We start from the raw sequence: 22,960 nt of genomic DNA, 5'->3' as shown, positions 1-22,960 counted from the left end.
TGGCTTCTTTAAGTCATCGTGGTTAATGTGACATTATATTTTCTCCTTAATTTAGGAAAAAATGACTAGGGTCGAGAATCTTATTGGAATATTACAATACCTCACTGAAAAATACGATACAAAATCAAATACATGGGCTAAACTTTATCATTTTTCAAATATTATTTTAAATTATATGTTTAATGTTATAACAAAAATTTTAATAAGTTGCTGTTTACATGTGAGCCGTTCAGAGCAAAAGTGGTGTAAGTCAAAAATTGGTAATGAGGGTTAAAGTAAACATTCTGTAAAATACAGCGCAAAGTAGCAATTAATATTCAATTTATTTAAACTATTGGTACTCAGTGGATAGCAAGAAGGATATATTAATTGCTACTTTGTGCTGTATTTTACAGAATTTTTACTTCAAACCTCATTACCCAATTTTGACTTACATCACTTTTGCTCTGAACGGCTCATGTATAATACAACATACTGTCCGTTACTTAGGAGAAGACGAGCAGAAAGAATGTGACCTGCTTGACTATCGCTGTTGATTATTATAAACATCGCTCAGATAAGCATCCAGTAGACAGGTTATTACTCGTACAGGAAACATGAGTAACAATGCGTATGGAAATTAAAGCTAAGTTGAACAGAAGGAGACCTAATGTTTCCGCTTACTGCAGTACAAATATTGCACGTGTTGTCGTACGTTATCTCTTCACATCCCTTCCTCCTCAGTCCGCTCTCGTCTTCTCCTGAGTCACCGACAGTACTTGTTAAAGTTTACACAGAGGAGCCAAACTAGATTATATATAAAAAAAATATCGGAAAACGTATTATTTGTCTTTCTTGTGTTAAATTTTATATTACCTTGTTAATATGTTATTGGCCACCTTCAGAACTGGTTGTTGCTGCTCTTGGCGCCTTATGTTTGTGTTTCTTGTGTGGGTGTATTTGTGTAGTGATAGTGTTAAAAGTTGTGTAATCAAGATGTATAAAAATAATATCTTAATAACTGAATTGAAGGAAATCTAGAATAAAATTGATTAGTTGCAAGGTGGTGTAGGTATATTGACAATGTATGTGTTTCATATTACAATGTCTTATCACCTTCAGGAGATACATACCAGTATTACAATTTTACAGATATTTATACACAGTTCGTAGAAAAAATCACTACACACAGTTTGAGAAACAGCATCCTGAAACTCCTTTGTGTTATCAGTAATGTTGAAATCATGCCTTTCTATGAAAATCTCGAAGTAGATTTTTTACAAAAGGACAACGTAGTTGAAGCAGGGCCATAGTGCTACTGGTAACAAACATTTTTTGCGCCCTAGCTCCTACTCACCATTCCTAAAACTTTCAACCATGACTATCCCCTTCCTTCTTATATCATCGAGATACAGCAATATGGTTAAAAGATAAAAAATATTTCTTTCGCCAAATCAACTTTTCAAACTGTTCATTATGTCATGAAGATAATATCATATATGATACCGTTCAGTCCACCCACCCATTTCATTACTACGGATAAAAGAGGTTCTATTGTATATTAGAGCCTTTTCTTTTCCACGTAACTCGTAATGAAACTGTTTTAGGACTCTGTCTTCTTAATTCAGTGCTGCACCATGATGTCATCGTTTTTATAAGAATAGTCCATGAAGAAGGCCATGATTCAAGCATACATGTCCAAAGCTTCCTAGAGCCGACGGCAATTCGGAAGGCGGTAGTCTGCTAGCATTTGCGTTGAGAGAGACAGATAGAAAGGGCAAGGCAGCGTACAACATTGCCACATCGTACTTCACGAGCACGTGCAATACAAATACTAGGTGTTCATTTCAAAGTGTGTTATGACGTCATTGTTGTGAGTCAGCAATTTGAAGCAAGTTTCAGCTTTTATGTCAGAGAAGTTGCCTATTATTCAAGGCGTTCAATCTGAACTTGAGAACGTATACGGTATAACTTGAACGTCGTAGCAACAGATGACGGTCTGTACGGTCTGTGTGCTACCATAACCTCTTTCGAGCTGTGTTTTGCGCATTTGTTATCATCGGTTGCATACGGCAACATTCCACAATACAAATCAAATGCTCCATGTCCGTGTTGACCGTCGAAGTTAATGGCAACAAATACTATACGTAAGTAATCGTCTTAACCCTCTCCCCATATGCCGACAGTAAGAAAAATAAAACTTACCTCAGTACATGTTTCCAAACAGTTCACATTCCTGCCACTACAGGTGTTACTGTATGTATCAGTAAGTACTCTTCAGAATGAACGCCGTACCTGCTAGGCAACTTCTCTGGCACATAGGTAATATGCCTTTGCAGAAGTGTAGGAAATTGAATTCCCTAGGCTCATCGGCTAGCCACATGACGGCATACAGCGAGCCATGACACACTTTGAACTGAATACGCAGTAGTGCAGGAGAGAATTTAAATTATCAAAAGACAGTAATGACCTTAGCTGTTGATTACTGTAAGCATGACACCAAACAAACTCTCTTTCCTTCACTAACAATATTCTTTGCACGTTTCTCAATCCCACACCACATGCTTCAGCAGTCGTTTCTTGTGCATTGGCAACATTGCAGTCAGCATCAAGATGGCCGGCAGCGTTCTGCTCGTCAACGTTTTTAAAATAATTATACACCTGAAACACTATTTTCCGCACCTGCCTGTGCAATACTTGTCTTTTTACAGTCTCTTCTTCCATTTATTTATCTTACACACACACAGTAAATGTTATAGTCGCGACGCTGTTATTTCCGGCGTGACTCCGCCTCTTTGCTTACGTCTTAGGAAGTGAAGGCTCTATGAAGTCTAGGTAGGTAGTATCGTTCGCCATTTTTGTTCTTTCGTTCCCGAGCTACCATACGAGGAATCTATTTGCCACACCGTTAAACATTATCATGTCGTAGCTCCTATGATAATAAATCAAACGCAGTGTAGTTCAGCAAATAATTGAGCGGCAAATAACGTCTTCGTGTGCTTTCTGCGAACACCAACGAAAGAGCCAAAATGGCGGGCGATTATATTAAGTATTTATCGAGCCTTAAGAAATGAATAACGTCTTCATAAGCGAATCACAAGACGCATACGTTTAAATGTAACCGACCTGCAACGCGATTGGCTGCCAGAAATTAGAGCGACGGGACTATAGTTTTACTTATTCAATGTATTGAAACATTCACACGTGAACAAACGAACTCTGGAAGTACTTGTTATAGACTGATTCTGATTGGTTCTACTGATAAGTTTGTGACGTCACATACCAAAAATGCTACGGCGCATGTAGCAGCTGACCGCCTTCCGAAATGCCGTCTAGTCTAGTGTATAGTTTATAGTTTACTACTGAGCTAGTTGGTAGTCACTAGTGTGTAGTGTAAACTTGAGCTTTGGGACACGGCCTGAATAACCAACTAAAAAGAAATCAGAGACATGTAAGGGTATTTGAATGAAAGCTTAGAGAAAGATATTTGAATTTGCAGCCTCTCTGATCACGGTGTTGCTCCTTCGCCTGCCGTGTGCTACTACATTCTCCTGCCCTGCCAGCAGTCCATGGTGCAGCAGGTGATGATCTGCCTACTCGCCACCACAGAGACCAATCTCGAGGTGTTCCGCCCTGAGTTGACGCAGTTCTGTACCCTGCTGGCTTCCCACGTACCTTCTGACAAGGTATTGTGGTGCTGCAATAAGTCAATTTCGATATTTTTGCAAGTCCACACTTGTGGAGTAACGGTTAGCGCGTCTGGCCGCGAAACCAGATGGCCTGGGTTCGATTCCCGGTCGGGGCAAGTTACCTGGTTGAGGTTTTTCCTGGGTTTTCCCTCAACCCAATATGAACAAATGCTGGGTAACTTTCGGTGCTGAATCCCGGAATCATTTCACCGGCATTATCACCTTCATCTCATTCAGACGCTAAATAACCTAAGCTGTTGATAAAGCGTCGTAAAGTACCGGTAACCTAGTAAAATAAAAATAAATATTTTTGCAAAAAAAAAAATTCATCTTTGCCAGGGTGTTAGGGGTTTGAGTGCACAAATTTGAACAGGAGGTTCTTTGTATGAAATAGAACCACTACTTCTAATGAAATATTCTTCTACAATGCATAGTTCAACCGATAAAAAATAAATTGTGTGGAAAGTTTTGTTGCCGATCTTTTCCTATCTCTTTAAAATTTTAAGTTTTACTATGAATGTCGCGATAGATATTAAAAAGATTAACAATTTATGTCTTTGTCTTTTTTTTTTACATAAAGTGAATTGTTTATTCACAAGTTAATGCTCAGATTTTATTATCTGTATGTTCCATGTAACTAAACCATTAGTATTGTATGTGGCATTAATCTCTGAATAAACGGTTCACTTTATGCAAAAAGGGCAGGAGGAGGAGGAATTTTAAATGAACTAAAAGTTACATCAGTGCTGGAGAAAATACAAAAATAACTGTTTTGAACACATCAAACGGATGCCACAAGATTGTCTCCCAAGAATAATGAAAAATTACCAACCTTGAGAAAGAAGACATCAGGAACGACCCTTGAAATGCAAAATATTGCTATTAAACTTTTCTACTTAAGACGAAATGCCTGTATGATACAAGAAAAACAGTAACAGAAAGTTGTGGTGATGTTACTTTGTTTACTGCAATAACATATAACAATAGAAAGTGATGGTGATGATAAACTAATGTCTTCAAAGGCTGTCATAGTAATATGCGTTACAAGAGCGGTATGTTGACGTTTTCATGTTCGAGGAAAAGATTGAAAAAGCGAAACGTAGTTGAGCTTTTTTCATTTCCGAGAACATGAAAACAAACATACCGCTCGTGTATCGTACATTATTTTGTGCGAAGATTGTTTATTACATACCTGAAAGAGGAATTTCTAATTAGTTGCAATGAAATCTCCATCTTGGTTTCTGTTCAATGACGGCAACTTTGGAAAACAAATATATCTATCTTCAACATTGTTCCTATAAAATGTTTTCTGTGTTTACTATACTCCAGCAGGCCGTGATATACGTCTTGTCTTTTTTTTTCCCCCAGTCTATGATGAGTCTGGAATCTTGTTGATTTTTTCACGGCTTCCTTAATCTTACTTGCATTACAAACGCAGTAACTTTTGTGGTGTTGTAGAGTTTATTTAATTTTTGCTAATATTTAAAAACAATAATTAACAGTGCAATTTAGGTGAAATTGCAGTGGTAAGTTTCCAATTTATAATTATTACTATGTTAAACGTCTCTAAAAATAATATGTTAAAAGCCTAAAGCAGTAAAATGAATATGACGCTTAAGCGGTAAGAATAGGGAAATTGTTATGTGTGTTACGTTGGGAATACTGAATGTGGTATTTCACACTTACCGCGTTTTGGTTGTGTGCGGAAAGCAAGCAAATACGCACGATCTCGCACAAAATTATTTGCATGAAATTTTCCATTTCTGAGAGCTGTCTTTGTTGTACTTCAGTACATACAAGGTAGCAGAAATGCTCATAAATTACAGTAATTCATCAAGCATTGTTCTCACTAACCTTTACACACTGAATTATTTTCTTACAGAGCCACTTGTGGATTATCACTTGAGGAGTTGTGAAAATGTAAAATGATTGTTGCGATTAATATGTGACATGATAGTGTTATAATATTGTCTGTCTTGTTCCAGGAGAAGCCACTTCCTATCTCTGTGTCTGCCAGGCTGATGACATGGCAGAGCATATGTCTTCAGTACATCAGTCGTGTATTACAGGCTCTAGGCCCTAACATTGCCTCCCTCTTGCAATTGGTGAGCTTAGTTTACATACAGTATTCAGCCATTCTGGGCAAACTGAGAATTCCATACTTTGTTTGATGATTTACATCAGGACAATAAAAATATTAATTTAAAATTACGCAAATGAGGAACGATATGGCATAAAACATATTTTTGTTTACTTTTTAAGAATTCAAAATTAAATATAGGCTAATAGACACCAAACATGAAACCAATCATAGCATGTATGAGTAATTGCCATTACCCTAGAGACACATTTCTTAGTCGTGTGAAGGAATATTTCTGTTACACCATGCCATTGAGTAAAGCAAGTAGTAGTGATAAAGGAGAGGCAGAGGTTGTGTTTTACGGTAGCAGCCATGCATGACAATTTTTTTTATATATATTTAGAGTTTAGGAGTTTTTTTTTTTTAATATCCCAGCAATCTTTCTCTTTTAACAGACAAAATATTGTCTTTTGCCAGACTTTCAGCCTAATTTTCTAATTAACCATGCACTTAATTACAATTAATTAAACACATAGTTGGTTTTTTATTTATTTTAATGTTTCTATTGTCCCCTTTAATCTGCACAATTATATCACTTCCACCCTGTGTGTGTATGCATGTGTGCGCGCTCGGGTGTGCTTGCATTGTTCTGAATGATTACATGAACTAAGTCACACGAAAAAGAGTATAATGTTAGTTTTTGCATGAAATCCAGACTGTCATCATCAAACCGAGAAATACATTTACAAAACATGTATTGACATTAGATAAGATGTGAGAACTTTCATGGTTGTCAGCGTCATGGGAACTTTTGAGTATTTGCACCCTATCACAGATGTAGAGAAATCCTGTACATTTCTATGATATAGTGGGGAAAAAAAAAACCTCACACAAACAACGACATTAGTCTAGGGTGACCAGACGTCCTCTTTTGTCCAGACATGTCCTCCTTTTCAGGCCTTCGTCCGGGGTCCGGATGGATTTTTAAAAGGTCAAGAAATGTCCTCCTTTTCGTTACTTGTATGCCTAATATTTTGAAATTATCTGCTTTGACGCCTTTTCAAGTAATTTGCCTGTAGGTGGCAGCAGTATCGATGGAATATACTCCTTGCCAACGATCATAACTCTCTTTGCTCTTCCTTGCTATGGTCGTTGCTCAGAGGTAGCTAATAAATCAATGTGCGAATGTAAATCTAAATAGATATTTTCTGTTCTCTTTAGTAATTTTATTACACTTCCCATGACTTTCATATGTAGCTAACTGTAAAATCATTATTATTAAGTTTTTCATAAATGTTGTAATAAAATAGATATTAACATATAAGCCTAAATCTGTACTGTAAATATTTTGTATGACGTAATTTAAAGTAGGGATTCGTAACAAGCTGTCTTTTTACGGTGATGGGTTGTTAGCCCTTCGCCCAACCTCTTATCGGCTGTCCACAACTGCTTATTCAATATATTCGCAGCTACCCTCCATATCTGGAGGCCGTCTCCTCTATCCGCAACCTGAGGACGTGCCTGAGGATCTTTCGAAGAGGTGGAAAAATTCAAATATCTTGGAGCAACAGTAACAAATATAAATGACACTCGGGAGGAAATTAAACGCAGAATAAATATGGGAAATGCGTGTTATTATTCGGTTGAGAAGCTTTTGTCATCTAGTCTGCTGTCAAAAAATCTGAAAGTTAGAATTTATAAAACAGTTATATTACCGTTTGTTCTGTATGGTTGTGAAACTTGGACTCTCACTTTGAGAGAGGAACAGAGATTAAGGGTGTTTGAGAATAAGGTCCTTAGGAAAATATTTGGGCCTAAGAGGGATGAAGTTACAGGAGAATGGAGATAGTTATACAACGCAGAACTGCACGCATTGTATTCTTCACCTGACATAATTAGAAACATTAAATCCAGACATTTGAGATGGGCAGGGCATGTAGCACGTATGGGCGAATCCAGAAATGCATATAGAGTATTAGTTGGGAGACCGGAGGGAAAAAGACCTTTGGGGAGGCTGAGACGTAGATGGGAGGATAATATTAAAATGGATTTGAGGGAGGTGGGATATGATGGTAGGGACTGGTTTGATCTTGCTCAGGATAGGGACCGATAGCGGGCTTATGTGAGGGCGGCAATGAACCTCCGGGTTCCTTAAAAGCCATTTGTAAGTAATTTAAAGTATGATATATGCCTAAGCCTAAATCTAAGTACATATTATCTGCCCTACATTATTCAGAAAGAATTCTGAACTAGTGGATGATTATTTGCACATGCAGGCCCAGAGGAATGGTCACGTGGTGGGTGGTGCAGGAGTGGACCAGACACTGGTGGATGATGTGGAGCGCTTTCTCGAGGCATGCACTGTGGCAGAGTGTTTGCCAGCTACACAGTCGCCTACAGGAGAGGTGGCAATGCTGCACAAGTCAGAACAACTGCACGTGTTGGATGACGTGGAGAGCAATGCATATTGCGGCGAGTGGACTCGCCTCCTGCTGGACCTGGGGCACTGTGCTGAGCCGTGGAGGCTGCGTCGTGTGCTGGAGGCCTTCAAGCTCAAGGTGAGGATATCTGCTTCAACATATAGTGTGCTCATCTCCACACCCAAGCCTCAATCACCATGAGTGTATTCCCGAATATTCTTGCTATTTACAAGAGCGATAGAAGAAGTTAGTCTGAATGACGTCTTCCTCACTGGGTTTATGGTTGCCATGCTTGCTGTTGTCTTCGAATTTGAGAGCTCAGATCTAGATGCAAGGTATCTATAAAATAAGTACAGTAAAACCTGTATTAAACGACCACCGCTGGTTCCATGAAAAATTGGTCTTTCAGTGGGGTGGTCTCTCAATAGGGAGAGTTTTTTTTACACAAATAATTGGTTAAAACGTTTTTATGTTAATCAAATAAAAAACACGGGGAATATTGCTAACAATAAAAGCTTGAGATAAGAACTTTATTTCTTATTTTACGTTATTTTTACAATTTTCTTCTTTGATTCATTACATACTCCATTTCACAAAATCATAAATTGAACTCTGCTTATTTTTTTTTTTAGATTTCGTTTTTACAACCCAATTTTTAAAACTATCCTTTAACATGTTAAAAAAGTTCATTTATATGTTCTCTATTCATTCAGTCTTTCAGTGGTGCCCATTGTTGAAATAGCTGAATATTACATAAGGCTTGTTCTAGTCACATTTTTACGGATTGAAATTCTCTCTTGACTTCATCCTCATCATCGGTGGGTTGATCACCGGATTTTTCTAATAGGTAGGAGGAAGAAAAAATAAATTATTGCACTGTAATTAACAAGTAACGATTTGATTTTTCTATACAAAACGAAAAGTAAAACCGTCATACGTCATAAGAAATCTTACCTTTCAAGAAACTGTTAAACAGCGGAGCAAATAACCCTTTGTCATACATCGGAAGCCATTAGCAAATGGTCATTGCACCTTTTTTTCCTCGCAATACCCAATATTCCATAAGGGATTAAGGACAGAGATGGGCATTCAACGTGAATACGGTACCACTTAACAGTTTTGCCAAACATCATTTTAACTTCTAGTACTGTAACGAATTTCTTGGAATTTATTTAGGCTACAGTAATGTAATAAAATATAAAATTTTAAATTTAAAAAATACAGTATAGTCTTAAAAGGAGTAAGATTAAGGAAATGGCTATTCAATCACAGGTCGGTGGTCAGGGAGAGAGGTGGTCTCTTAAAAGGGGTGTGATTTACATTGGTTTTATGGATTTTTAATTCGGTTCTTGAAAAAATTGGTCTTTACGAAGAGTGGTCTCTCAATAGGAGTGGTCTTTCTGACAGGTTTTACTGTAACTATTTTCATGAAAGCGATATAGTACCTCTTATTTGTGTACATAATGAGATCGTGTTCAAGTTACAATAGTATTTACATGTGAAAACAGTCACTGGTTTCTTTCGATATGTGCCCCATTAATGTCTCTGCACAATTCCGATCCTGGAGGCATGAAATGCATTTCGCGGAAGCTATGGTATAGTTAGCGATGTTGCATTACGAATTCTAACTTTCAGTTCAGCAATGTCAGCCACTTTTCGTGTGTAGACTCAGGTTCTAAGAAATCTCCACACAAAAAATCTAATGGGATAAGGTCTGGGGATCTTGCTGCCCATGGTCTACGGCTTCCTCATTCTATCGACCTGTTGGGAAACACTTGATCCAAGTAATCCCTAATCATTAAATCATGGTGACAAGGGGTACCATCCTTTTGGACGCTTCTTCAAGACGAATTTCAGCACCCTGAACACTGTTGATCTGGAGATGTTCAGTTGACCTGCAAAAGAACGGAACAGATTTAGGACTCCGCTCAATTGACTCATACATGCTTCAACATCGATGTCGTCTGTAGAAGGCCGACTTGGTCGAGACTCATCAGCAACTGTGATTGTTTGTTTAAACTTATTCAACAGCCTCCATATGGATTTATTCCGAAATTTCCGCTGAAACAGTCATCGCAACTTATCGTATGGAACACCCTGTAGACTACATGTTGCAATGGCAACTCTTTTAGCAATAGTCAACATTGTGCCTGATGTTAACCCTATAAAAAAATGAAATTCGTATGTTGGTTGAAACACGAAAATAGTTACTTGTTTTATAGACACCCTGTATAATCTATATGCAGTAAAACTGTCCACCACTTTGAAGTAATAGCGTGTCTGACTGTGAAACTAGCTGGCCCAGGATCGAATTCTGGTTATGACAAGTTGCCTGGTTGAGGTTTTTCCTGGGTTTTCCCTCAGTCCATTAAGAGCAAATGCTGGGTACAGCTTGATTCAGGGATTTTGGCCCCTGCAAAAAGTAAGGAGTAGGTCGACACAAAAGAATTCCTGATAAGAAAATCCTATTGGTATGGGTGAGAAATGTCAGACAAAGGGTTCAGCTTTCAAACAGAAGTCATCTGGTAGATCTGGCAACGTTCAGGCACCCGGGAATATTGCAGCAGTGAGGCTTGCTGTTACCACATCTCCACAACGTTCAGCCATTAAACATGCTCTGGTATTGGGAATATCTGATCGGAATGTGAGACGAATCTTACACTTAGACCTCAAGTTCCATCCCTACAAAGTTATTCAGGAACTTCGGCAATGTGACTGGCTCAACCGCCAAGATGCTTGCGAGGCCATATTGGAACATGCTCCAGGCGATACTGCATTTGGATTACATTATCTTTAAACAAAGAGATGTCAAAATGGCAACCATTCTTCTGTAAGATTGTAAAATAAAATTTTTGAATAGGATCTATGTTACTCTTGTTATTTATGTTTCTAATCGGGAAAATTGTTCTGCCAGACTGTGTTTGATCACTTCTGAAAGTATACATATTCACAAATTCCTTTCTATGAAAGTGCAGTGGGAAGATATAATCATCTTTGGCTGGCTGTAATAAGTAATATCTGAATAGAAGGGTAATGTTTTTAATAGTGTGTGGAAATTTTCCTCTACAAATTGCTTTCTGATAAGTATAAGTTATTTCAGATAATCACGTCATAAAATAAGATAAGTTTTCACATTACAAAATTTCTACATCTTAATTCAGTGACCACCTGTGTTAATGACCATTTTCAGAAAGATGTCTGATGGCTACCTGAGAAAATTTGTATCGTATGTGAAGGTGTGTTGTGCAAGAACCATATTGCAGGATCCTCAGTAATCAGTGCCATTATTAATTATTGCAGACCATCAAAGATATGAACATGCTGAAGAGACTACTGAAACAGGCAGAAATGGACCACTACTCATTGTACAGGTAAGAATGCAAGTTGAATAATATAATGTCAAAATTGTTCTGACTTGAATAAGCTCACATACACAAACAAAAACGAAGCCACGAAATTAACATCTTTATTTATAAAAAAACTAACATGACTGAATGGATTGCTTTTAAATGAATCACAGTTGGTTGGTTTCTAATGGCCACATTTGGAGTCATGTAAGCCATTTTGTTTCTTGTTTCCCAGTAGAGAGCGCTCAGAGTTTTGGTTTGTTATATTTCTTTGTTGAGTTTTGATACATTGTAGAAGATGTTCTTTCCCATAGATGATCTAAGTGAATTGCACATTGTGCATTGTTCTGTGTTGTAGATTCTTATCCTACAAATTTAAATGAATTATTTCATCAGTGATTTCAGAGGCTAAGTAATTTTCATACACAGCAACAAATTATTACATTGGCTGAAGATTTCATCTTGTAACAATGACAGGCATTTCCACAAAAACGAAAAGTAGTCATTTATGTACCTCATTGATTTAAAACTTTCAGTCATTTGTAGACGGTCAATTATAACAGAAAATACTAGTGCTGTTGATCGATCAAAATATTTAATTGATTAACTATTTGAATTTAATCGATTAATCGAGTTTTGATCCTTTGAAAAAATGTTTTAATGTACTGTAATACACAATTATTGTTAAATTGAATTTGTGTTCAGTGATAAGCATAAGTTGTTAAATGTTGTATATCTGTAGATATTGTATCGTTATATCACAAAACAAATATTTTAATTATTTACTAACATACTTATTATGAGACTTATAATTTATTGTGTTAATTTCTCAGGGAATTTTGGAGACATACATAAATAACAAAAAGTATGAAGACTCACCTAGTTAATACTGCTTCATCCATGATTTTAAACATGTGAGTGCATTCACATGCTCCAAATTAAGTGCCGCTCTACATTTAGTAACGATATTTCCTGCATCACTAAACACGAAAAAACTTTTTCTGTCGAACACTTCACCACGATTGTTCAATTTAAATCCAAACGTTTCACCGAGTTTACTTCTCAAATTCTCATATGACATAATGGAGTTTACACTTTTCACAGACCACAGAAAACTGATTTTTTTTTTCCTTTATCAAACTAAACACACAATCTTCATATAGAAACTCAGTACAGAAATTGCAACTGCAAAAGTACAGCGGTCGCAACAGAAGACTGGCCCCTATTGTAATCGAATTACCAGACTTTAGAAAGGAAGAAGATAGTTACACTCTCACTTGCACACAGTGTAGACATGGCTATTTTATAAGGGATGAGGGGGACGAATCCTACAAAAGTATGTATGTTATAATCTAGGAAGATGAGCTGACAACAAGATGGAAGTTTTCTTGGAAAACCATAAAATTTAATAATGGTTTCCCATTTTGTTTCAACTTTCAATAGAGGTAGACTTGGTCACTGTCCTCATATTTCCATCTCTTTTTGAAGTGTTTGTGCAAAGATTTTCCCTATGCTACCTGCTTTGCAGGTAGAAAATAACAATACCATTGTGCTTTTAAGTAAGCAGTTTCCGAGAGAGGAATATTGTCTGAATTTTTAGTATGAATTTGTATTAATAAAATAATAATTAATATCAACTACAACCGATCAGTTTTAATCAACTCAATTATTTGATTAAATATTTTTGATCGATTAATCTTACAACAGAAATTGATCGATTAATCAATTACATTAATAGATCAAATCCCACAACACTAGAAAATACATTACCTTTGAATATTTCAGAGGGTCGCATAGAGTATCATTACCTTCTTCATTCTCGGGCTTTTCATCTGGAAAGTTCTTCCTTTTCCATTTCCTTCTTGTTTCTTCATTTTCTGGATTAGCAAACCATATTTTGATTCCCATACCTTCACAGACAGCTTCGCATTTTTGTAATATTGCAGGCCACTGTTCTCTTAACTGCTTTAACTTTAGGTGAAATTTGAAATAATTTTATCAATATTGCCCTCTTCAAGGGCCTGGGCCCCAGAACAGTTGTGCCCCCTTGTTCTCTTTTGTGTATAGCCCTGGTTCTAGGAAGCTCATAGTCAAAAATATTGCTTATTGCCTTATTTTTATTTTTTATTAACACTTATTAAATGATTTAAAAACACAATGTTTCGGTGATTGTATAGTCTCTGGGAAGTATCGTTGAAACTTGTGTAGACACAACTTGTACGACTTCTTCAGTAGGTACGTTTCAACGAGAAAAATGCTCTGCTGTATTGTATACCTAACCATAGTTAAAAATACGTATTTCTCAGTACAGTTCAGACAGCTGAATAACAGAGATTACAGTAAAAGTGCAGCAGAATTGTGTCACATGCGTAATGCAACAATTGATAAGGAAAACTGTGCATTGGGTTTTGAGCCTAAAGAAAATCTAAGTTACCGTCATTGTGAAATTGCTGCGTGGTAAGTAATGTGTTGGGGTTTTCCCTACTTCACATATAGAATGTAATGGAACACATGTTAAGCAACTCCTCTGAAATTCAGGAAAGGGATAAATCGTAATACAGCGAACTCCAGTAGGGGAAGTTATCCCCACCCTCGCCGCTCAGCACCTCGCTCGCCTGCTCTCTCTCTCTCTCTCTACTATCTGTCCTGCTTCGGTGGATCACTGCCTACTGCCTCGCACATATTTCCACACAACACATCACATGTAATGTGCATTCGACACTATGACACAGTGAAGCTACATTGCATTTCTGCAATACATTATGGCAGTTCCCTTGAACATAAATACATTCATTTTCCCTTCTACCACCAAATCGTCTCAATAGCCGAGAGGTTTAAAGCATGACCATAAAGCATGCATGTGTTTCGTTGGGAAGATCGACGGATCGAATTCTACCCTCTTCAAAGTCATAAGAAAAAAAATAAAAAGAGAGAGACAGGAATCAGTCTTCTTAATGTATCCAGCTGTTTGCTGACAACATAAAGTCCAATACTGGGTGTTCAGTTCAAAGTGTGTCATGGCTCGCTGTATGCCGTCATGTGGCTAGTCAATGAACCTAGAGAATTCAATCTTCCTACACTTCCGCAGAGGTGTATTACTTATCTGCCAGAGAAGTTGCCTAGCAAGTATGGTGTTCATTCTGAAGAGTACTTACCAATATGTATGGTAACGCTGGTAGTGGCAGGAATGTGAATTGTTTCGAAACATATACTGAGGTGACTTTTTTCTTACTGTCGGGATATGTGGCGAGGGTTAAGATGATTACTTACGTATTTGTTGATATTAACTTCGACGGTCAACATGGACACGGAGCATTTGATTTGTGTTGTGGAATGTTGCCGTACGCAACCTATGATAACAAATACCCTGCGTACGACTTGGCCGCGCAAAACACAGTTCAAAGAGGTTATGGTATCACACAGACCGCCATCTGTTGCTACGACGTTCAAGTTATACCGTACACGTTCTCAAGTTCAGATTGAACGCCTTGATTAATAGGCAACTTTTCTAACACAAAAGCTGAAACTCGCTTCAAATCGCTGACTCATCAACAGTGATGTCATGACACACTTTCAAATGAACAGCCAGTATAGTCCACTGTAGTCTATTCAGTTGTTGTTTTTCACGAGAAATGAGGGGTATTTTGATCGGTGTTCATTATAGATGCCTGTTCATTATAGATTTTAGAGAGACAGGAAGCAAGGAAGAGAGAAGGAGAAGCTGGAGAGAGAGAGAGGAGAGACAAAGGGACACAGGACGAAGTTCCTCTTTTGCTTCATAGATGCCGCATTCACTCTTTTTGTTCCACTTTCCCCACCCTAAACCCCTATTTCCACTCTTTCCCGCTAGAGTGTCTGGTGAGCTTGTATGGGAAAGTGGAAAGGGGTCGTGGGCGGAGCTTAGCGTTTGCTGTATTGCGATTTGCCCCAGGAAAGATTCTCTCCATTCCCTATTCATTAGTTACGCGAAAGATCACTTGTCAGACTGTAGTACTTTGAAATAGCAAGAACATTATCCATGAGAAGTGGAGATCTGCTTGGCAGACTGTAGTGCTGAGAGATGACAGAACTGCTAGTCCTTACCTTTGACTTACTCTATACAACAGACAGATAGCAGTCATTCCCAGAAATAATTAACAAATTAGGATGTAGAGCAAAACAAGCTCAAAAAGAAATCTTTGCTTTTCTTTTTATTTTTCTGTAGAGAATACTACTGTGTCCCTTTGTCTCTACTAGAAGGTAGTATTATTTGCAGATGATATAGTTTTGTGGACTTCCGGATCTCACAGACATAGAGACAAAATTCAAAATTCTGCTCTTAAAGCTCTAAATCAACTACATGAATGGAATACATCAAATTTGATGACACTCAATTTAAGCAAAAGTAACTACCAAATATTTTCACTTGGTAAAAAAGAAAGAGAATTCAATATCCAATACAATGGCCAACACCTTCCTAGGACTTATGAATCCAAATATCTTGGAGTTATTTTCGATAGTAAATTAACATGGAGCAACCATTTGAAATACATTTCTTTAAAAGCTCGTAAAAGATTCTCCCTTCTAAAAAGACTAGCAGGAAAGAAATGGGGGTGCTCTAGGAATACTTTGAACACTACATACAAAATGTTTATACAGCCAGTGCTGACATACTACGGAGAAATTTTAATTACTTCACCTTTCATAAACGAAATAGAATATATTCAAAACCAAGCTCTCAGACTCATTACTGGTGGAATCAAAACAACTCCAATAGATTCTATGAGATTCCTCACTAATATTAACAGCATCAAAATGACAATAGAAGAAAAAGCACTGATTCAGTATGAAAAACTTATTAGATTACCAGGAAACAATTGGCATTCATACAGTCCTCTCTGTAGATTGAAAACTCAAAAAAGTTTCATATCCATTGTTCAAGAATTAAAACAGAAAATCAATATCCCGAATTTAAAAGAAAACCTACAAATTAAAGCAAACCCTTTAACTCTATTAAATATAGAATATAATCTAAATTTAACAGAAGAAATACTGAAATCAGAAGTAAACACTGAAATACTAAAACAATTGTCTTTCGAGACAATTAATATTAGATACCCTCCACAAAACTGGCTTCATTTATACACTGACGGATCCTTGATCTCCAGAGAACAAGGTGCCGGTGCAGGTGTTACGTGCTGTCTCTTCTCACTTTATAGATCTCTTGGGTATGGAACAACAAGTTTTGATGAAGAAATCATTGCAATAAGTGAAAGTCTCAGGAATCTTCTATGCCACATCAATAAATTTAAAAATGCAGTTATATTGTCAGACTCCAAAGCAGCTATTCTATCAATAGTCTCTAAACACACACTTTCATCTCAAACAGCATAAATAACTAAAATGCTCTCTCAATTAATATCAATCAATAAAAGAATTGTATTCCAATGGATACCATCCCATTGTGGAATCCTGGGAAACGAGAATCCGGATGCTTTAGCAAAGAAGGGCAGCACTGCTACTTACAGACCTGTTACTAAATCTACATATTACTCTGTGAAGAGATTTATTAAATCTACATACTTAGACTTCAACAAAAAAAATTTGATAACACAATCCCAAGGGAAAAAATGGAACTCTCTGCATCAAAATCCACAGTTAATTCCCGATTTACCACGCAAATCGTCTGTAGCTGCATTTAGATTGGCAACAGGCCATGATTGTTTGGCCAAACACCTGCATAAAATTGGAATATATCAGTCCCCTAACTGTCCATTGTGCAACTCAAACCAAGAAATGGATTCGGAACATCTCAAAATCTGTTCTTCAGTGGCTGGCCATGATAATATCTTTGAAAAATATTGGAGTGCAAGAGGTCAAATTACTTTATTGTCAAATGCCTGGCATTAGAAAACAACAACAACTTTTAACTCAGAACTTTGTTTGCTTTAAGGGCATATTCATTCCTCTGGCAGTCTGGCAACAGTGACATTCTTCTGAGACAAGCCAAACTAGAAGGTAGTTCTGCTCCAGACATCATTGCAGCTCTAGAGGAACATTTTGCCTACATCAGTAGCGATTGTGCTCTGGCTGCTGTATGAAGTAGATAATACATATTTGATTCCCAGGAAAATGTTGATCTGCTTCCTGACTATTGTATGTGGGCGGGAATGTATATATTAGTGGTCCTATATGTTGCCAAACAGATGACCACAAAGTCCCCCAGAATGTGAATGTTTTGTCTTAATGTATAATTCTGTTAAAAATTCATTCCTGTCGGCTGTGATTGAACTTGCAAATGTTCATGTGATGTAAGAAAGTGACAGATGTCAAGTGGATTTCTATATACAGGGTGTCCCAAAAGTCTGTGCATTAAATTTAAGGGATGGTAGACTAAGCCAAAACAAACATTTTTTGTGAGACAACTTAGGGTCAGCATTGCAACCTTAGCCCACAAGACAGTATTAAAATAGGAAGCATTGTGTCACATAAAGCTTGTCACCCTGTTGGATATAGAGCTCATCCTGTGGACAGTTAGAGGAGGTAATCAAAGTGGGTTGGGGACAACTCGCCACAGAAAATTGGCTACAGAGGCAACTCGCCACATAATTGAAAATCATATCAATGACAATTAGCCACACATTAAAATTCAAGGCAATACTCAAATTCGCAACAATTTATAATATATTTTTATGGTAGCACAAGACAAATCTAGAAGCTGTAAACTAAATAGGAACTATGGCGGAAGAAATTCGCTTCACAAAATCAGAAAGAGGCTCTGACAAATTAATATATCTTGGCTACATGTACACGAGACTTAGAGAAAATAAGAATGGAGTTGTTTGGTGCTGTGACATGCGTGGCGGATGTAATGCAACAGTCGCGTTATCAGAAGGTGGAAGCAGTGTCGTCAAAGAACCGTCTGAACACAAGAATCATTCTGCAGACTGGGGAAGGATTAAGGCAAAGGAATGTGTAGAGAACATGAAGGCAAGGGCGGGGACTTCCCGAGAACCGACGTCTGTCATTATTCAAAATGAGTTACAGCGTATTGCAAGCGAAGCCAATGTGAATCTACCGAAGAAACCCTCTATTAAAAAAACTGTGCGCCGTGCCAGGAAGCTGCACCTACCACCTGAACCAAGGAATATTGACGAACTGAACGTTATAGCCGACAGATACACTAAGACCGTGCAAGGAGAAAGGTGGTTGTTGTATTTTGAACCGGAGGACAACGTGAAACTTATCATATTTCCGACTAATTCACATTTAAATAAATTGTTACGGTCCCATTTTTGGATAATGGACGGTATGGGAAATTGTCTATCTGTGGCAAATTGTCTATTTGTGGCAAATTGTCTATCTGTGGCGAATTGTCCCTATTATCAATTTTCTGTGGCCAATTGTCCCAGTTACCAATTTTCTGTGGCCAATTGTCCGGAACCGAATCAAAGTGAGCAGTCTTGAGCTCTAAACAGAGCGATGAACCATTGTCTATCAGACTCTCTGAAGAATCCCTGTAGTATGTATCAACTCCGCTGTGGTCAAAATCCTGTTTCTCAGGTCCTCCTCATCATTTACAGAAGTAGCGTACACTAACATACCCGCCTACCTCATAAGTAGAAGTCGATGCTAGTGAGGTCAGGAGATCTTGGTGGCCAAGCAACAGCTCTGCTGTGGCCAATTCATCTGTCTGGAAAGACATTGTCCAGGAATGCACGAATACTAATTTGTGAAATGTGCTGGGTGGCCTGCAACCACACACATTACGTTACCTCCAAGGGAACCTCCTCCTGAAAAGAAGGAGGGTTTCCTGGAGAAGGTGGAGGTCTGACTGAAAGGAAGATGGAACCAACCACCATACCAGCTGAACAAACATCACTCCCAATTCTAACGCCATCTAGTGGATGTTCATTTCAAAGTGTGTCATGACGTCATTGTTGATGAGTCAGCGATTTGAAGTGAGTTTCAGCTTTTGTGTCAAAGAAGTTGCCTATTAATCAAGGCGTTCAATCTGAACTTGAGAACGCGTACGGTATAACTTGAACGTCGTAACAACAGATGGCGGTCTGTACGGTCTGTGTGCTACCATAACCTCTTTCGAACTGTGTTTTGCGTGAGCAAGTCGTACGCAGGGTATTTGTTATCATTAGTTGCGTACGGCAACATTCCACAATACAAATCAAATGCTCCATGTCCATGTTGACCGTCGAAGTTAATGTCAACAAGCACGTAAGTAATCGTCTTAACCCTCTCCCCATATCCCAATAGTAAGAAAAAACTCACCTCAGTATATGTTTCGAAACAATTCACATTCCTGCCACTACCGGCGTTACCATATGTATAGGTAAGTACTCTTCTGAATGAATGCCGTACTTGCTAGGCAACTTCTCTGGCAGATAAGTAATACACCTCTGCGGAAGTGTAGGAAGATTGAATTGTCTAGGCTCATCGACTAGCCACGTGACGGCATACAGCGAGCCATGACACACTTTGAACTGAACACCCAGTAGTAAACTAACAAAGCAATACCAACCATAAATTGTCTAACAAAAAATGTTTGTTTCGGCCTCTTCTACCATCCCTTAAATTTAATGCACAGAATTCTGAAATACTCGATATAGTGAGTGCACTGTGTTGCAGTACAAGTGAGTGAATCAGTAATTCTCGTGTATATACTTCTGCTTTTCAGATTCTGGAAGAAATAAACTTGCATTTAATTACTGTATTTGTACCAAAATATGTACAGTATTCTTACCATTACATAATTTTAATCCTTTCAGTCACCATTTTTATTTGATTAGTAAAAATTTGAAATTTATAGAACGGGTTCCTGATTTTTTTCATGTAAGTTCCATCCCAGTACTGTAGATACATAAGGGAATAAAAGTTATATGTCCATTACAATGGACACTGTAGTTCAGGGGATGGATCAAGACAAAAAGAAAATTACAGAGCACAAAATATTACAGTGTAATGACAATATTTATTTTATGGGGGGAAATATCGTTAATATTAAAGAATTAAGGAATGTAAAAAAAAAAAAAAACTTCAAATTAATGTAATTTACATGAAACGTCTTGAAGCAATTTCGATCTTTTGATATGCACAAGTGTACTTTACATTTAGTGTATAGGAAGTTCAACAATGGGTCATTGTTCATTACCTTTGTATTTCTTCACGTCAGAATCCCCATCTTCTGCAGCTCTACTGGGAAGTCCCTTCTTCCTACAGATTGTTTTCTGTGAAACAACCAATGTCTCTGCAATATGCTGTCTGAAATGCATGAGGTCCATTATCTGCTTCTTGTTCAAATCTAGTTCTTGACTGTCGTTCTTGTATTCCAGTCAAGAATTGGTACATGCCATATCCAGGGTATGCGTGAACGGCTATGACTGATTTGAAACTTCGGTATATTTTTCCAATTTATTACACTCTATTTTTACTTATCCCTAATGTTTCGAATTATGGTTATTGAAATCCGATAATCAAAAGTGATCCGAATATATTCTGTGATTTTTGTACATAATAGGCTATATTCTATCCCTCTAATTTTAAACGTTTCGTCTAGAACTGTTGACAGTGTTTTTAGTTAGTACTCGCATTTTGCTTATGATATTGTTTGTGTTTTGTTTTTTAAAGAAGTTTATATAAGGACGCAAATAGCGATAGTAGCTGACGCGCCCTATTAAATCTCATTAACTAACGTCTGTCTGCATTTATTTACCTGTATGAGCATGGCGCACCTAAAAAACAAAAGCAAATAACTGTAGTGGCCTACTGGTAGTAGAAGCAGTAGTAATAATAAAATATAATAATAATAGTAATAATAATAATAATCATCATCATCATCATCATCATCATCATCTTGTAACAGAAAAGTAATATTCTACTGGTGTTTACATGACTACTCCCAATCTCTATCTTTTGGAAATCTGAAGAAAGATCTAGCATATTTTGCTGGGCATAGTTTTTAAAAAACATAGAACAAACCTTTCCATATTTAACTGACATTGTGTAGGCTACAACTATAATGAGAATAATCCTTAGGTCATCATGTTTTTGTTGCTCATATCACAGTTCAACGCGCTATTCGTCATGTCATCCTCGCTGCCTACAATCCCTGCCGCTAGATAGCACTGGCGAGTCATTCGCCACTTTTACCGTGAACTTTCTGGTATTTTACACCCATATCCGCGATGTTTCGGACCGAGTTGAATAGGACTTGAACTGTAGATCTACTACAAATTATAATAGGGCATAATTTAAAACAATCCCTCTCTTTTTTTCTCTCGTACAGAATAGTTTAATAGTTTATATTACATGTCTAAGAACAATATATGTAGACAAGGTCAGATAGGCCAAGAACAATTACAAAGAGACTATACGAACAAAAAATTCGTCATCGCATATACTGTACATCAGCATTTCTCAAACGTTTTTGAAATGGGGACCACTTTTTTAAGTCAGAACAGTTCCACGGACCACCTTACTCTTGTTCCCTTCGAAAGCAAATTTATCATTTTTGTAGCATATTTTAATACCAGTATACTTATATTTTAAGACGGAATTAATTAATTATAATACTTTTCTAATTATATTTTTTGTAGCCAATCACAAGTAACTTATAACAAATTCTGTGCATTGTTGATTAATCGCTTGCCTGTTAGCTGTTTGAAATCCTTCTTATGTGGTACACACAGCAGCCCACAACGGGGCTATAAAAACCGTCATATCCCACTGCCACACCCTATATAATACGTGTATTAATACTTTACAACAATACAATACTTTCTATCGCATTCTGCTTCATTAATAATGACATAATTTCCCACATTTAATCTTTTATTTGAGAAAGCCCTCATGTCCCAAATATTTAAATAATTTTCCTGAGGAACTGACATGTGTTAAAACCTCAATTTTGAACTTGAAACATGTAATTACAACGTAAAATTAAGGGAAAAATATATATTTCCATAAAATTATTTTCATATGGGAAATATTTAGTTTTTTATCTCTCCTGAAAATTTTATGATTTTGGACATGAGGGGTTTCTCAAATAACGTGTTCATGTGTGGACTTCAGTCCTGTGTTCATAGACATCTATGATGTAGTGCAGAGGGCGGCCACTACTGGGAACCCAAGAATTGGAACTTAAACTGAGACGATTCTGTCCGGCGCCGGGGTGGGTATCCTGTGTGGCTTAGTGGATAAAGCATCAGCACGTAGAACTGAAAATCCGGGTTCAAATCCCGGCATCAGAGAGAATTTTTCTCCGTTCCATTACTCTTTCTTCGTATGATATTATTATTATTTCTGATACCATTACCTTTTAAACACATCCACAAATATACATTTTGTAAACATGTCTACATTACACTTTTCATTGGCAATAAATAATTTTGCATAATGTTGTTACATTTACGGTATAAGAGTAACTATTTTAACACTTTTGTTAATAGTAAA

At 37.3% G+C, this 22,960-nt stretch overlaps 1 protein-coding gene across 4 annotated transcripts in view; it reads left to right on the top strand.

Moving 5' to 3' along the window:
* Positions 1–22,960, top strand: part of LOC138701306 (protein Njmu-R1-like) — an 88,917-nt gene that overhangs the window by 3,076 nt on the left and 62,881 nt on the right. For 2 of the 4 annotated variants that reach the window (XM_069828061.1, XM_069828060.1), the window contains exons 4-7: positions 3,479–3,665; positions 5,654–5,773; positions 8,025–8,306; positions 11,469–11,539. In XM_069828061.1, coding sequence (XP_069684162.1) covers positions 3,479–3,665; positions 5,654–5,773; positions 8,025–8,306; positions 11,469–11,539 — 660 coding nt within the window. Of the gene's footprint in view, positions 1–3,478; positions 3,666–5,653; positions 5,774–8,024; positions 8,307–11,468; positions 11,540–12,348; positions 13,090–17,447; positions 20,321–22,960 lie in introns of those variants that run through there. The other 2 variants (XM_069828059.1, XM_069828062.1) reach the window with 2 other exon arrangements.

This window comes from Periplaneta americana, chromosome 6 (assembly GCF_040183065.1).
Source record: "Periplaneta americana isolate PAMFEO1 chromosome 6, P.americana_PAMFEO1_priV1, whole genome shotgun sequence".
Lineage (NCBI taxonomy): Eukaryota > Metazoa > Arthropoda > Insecta > Blattodea > Blattidae > Periplaneta > Periplaneta americana.
Note: the sequence above shows the minus strand (reverse complement) of the source record. Positions and strands in the feature narration are given on the sequence as shown.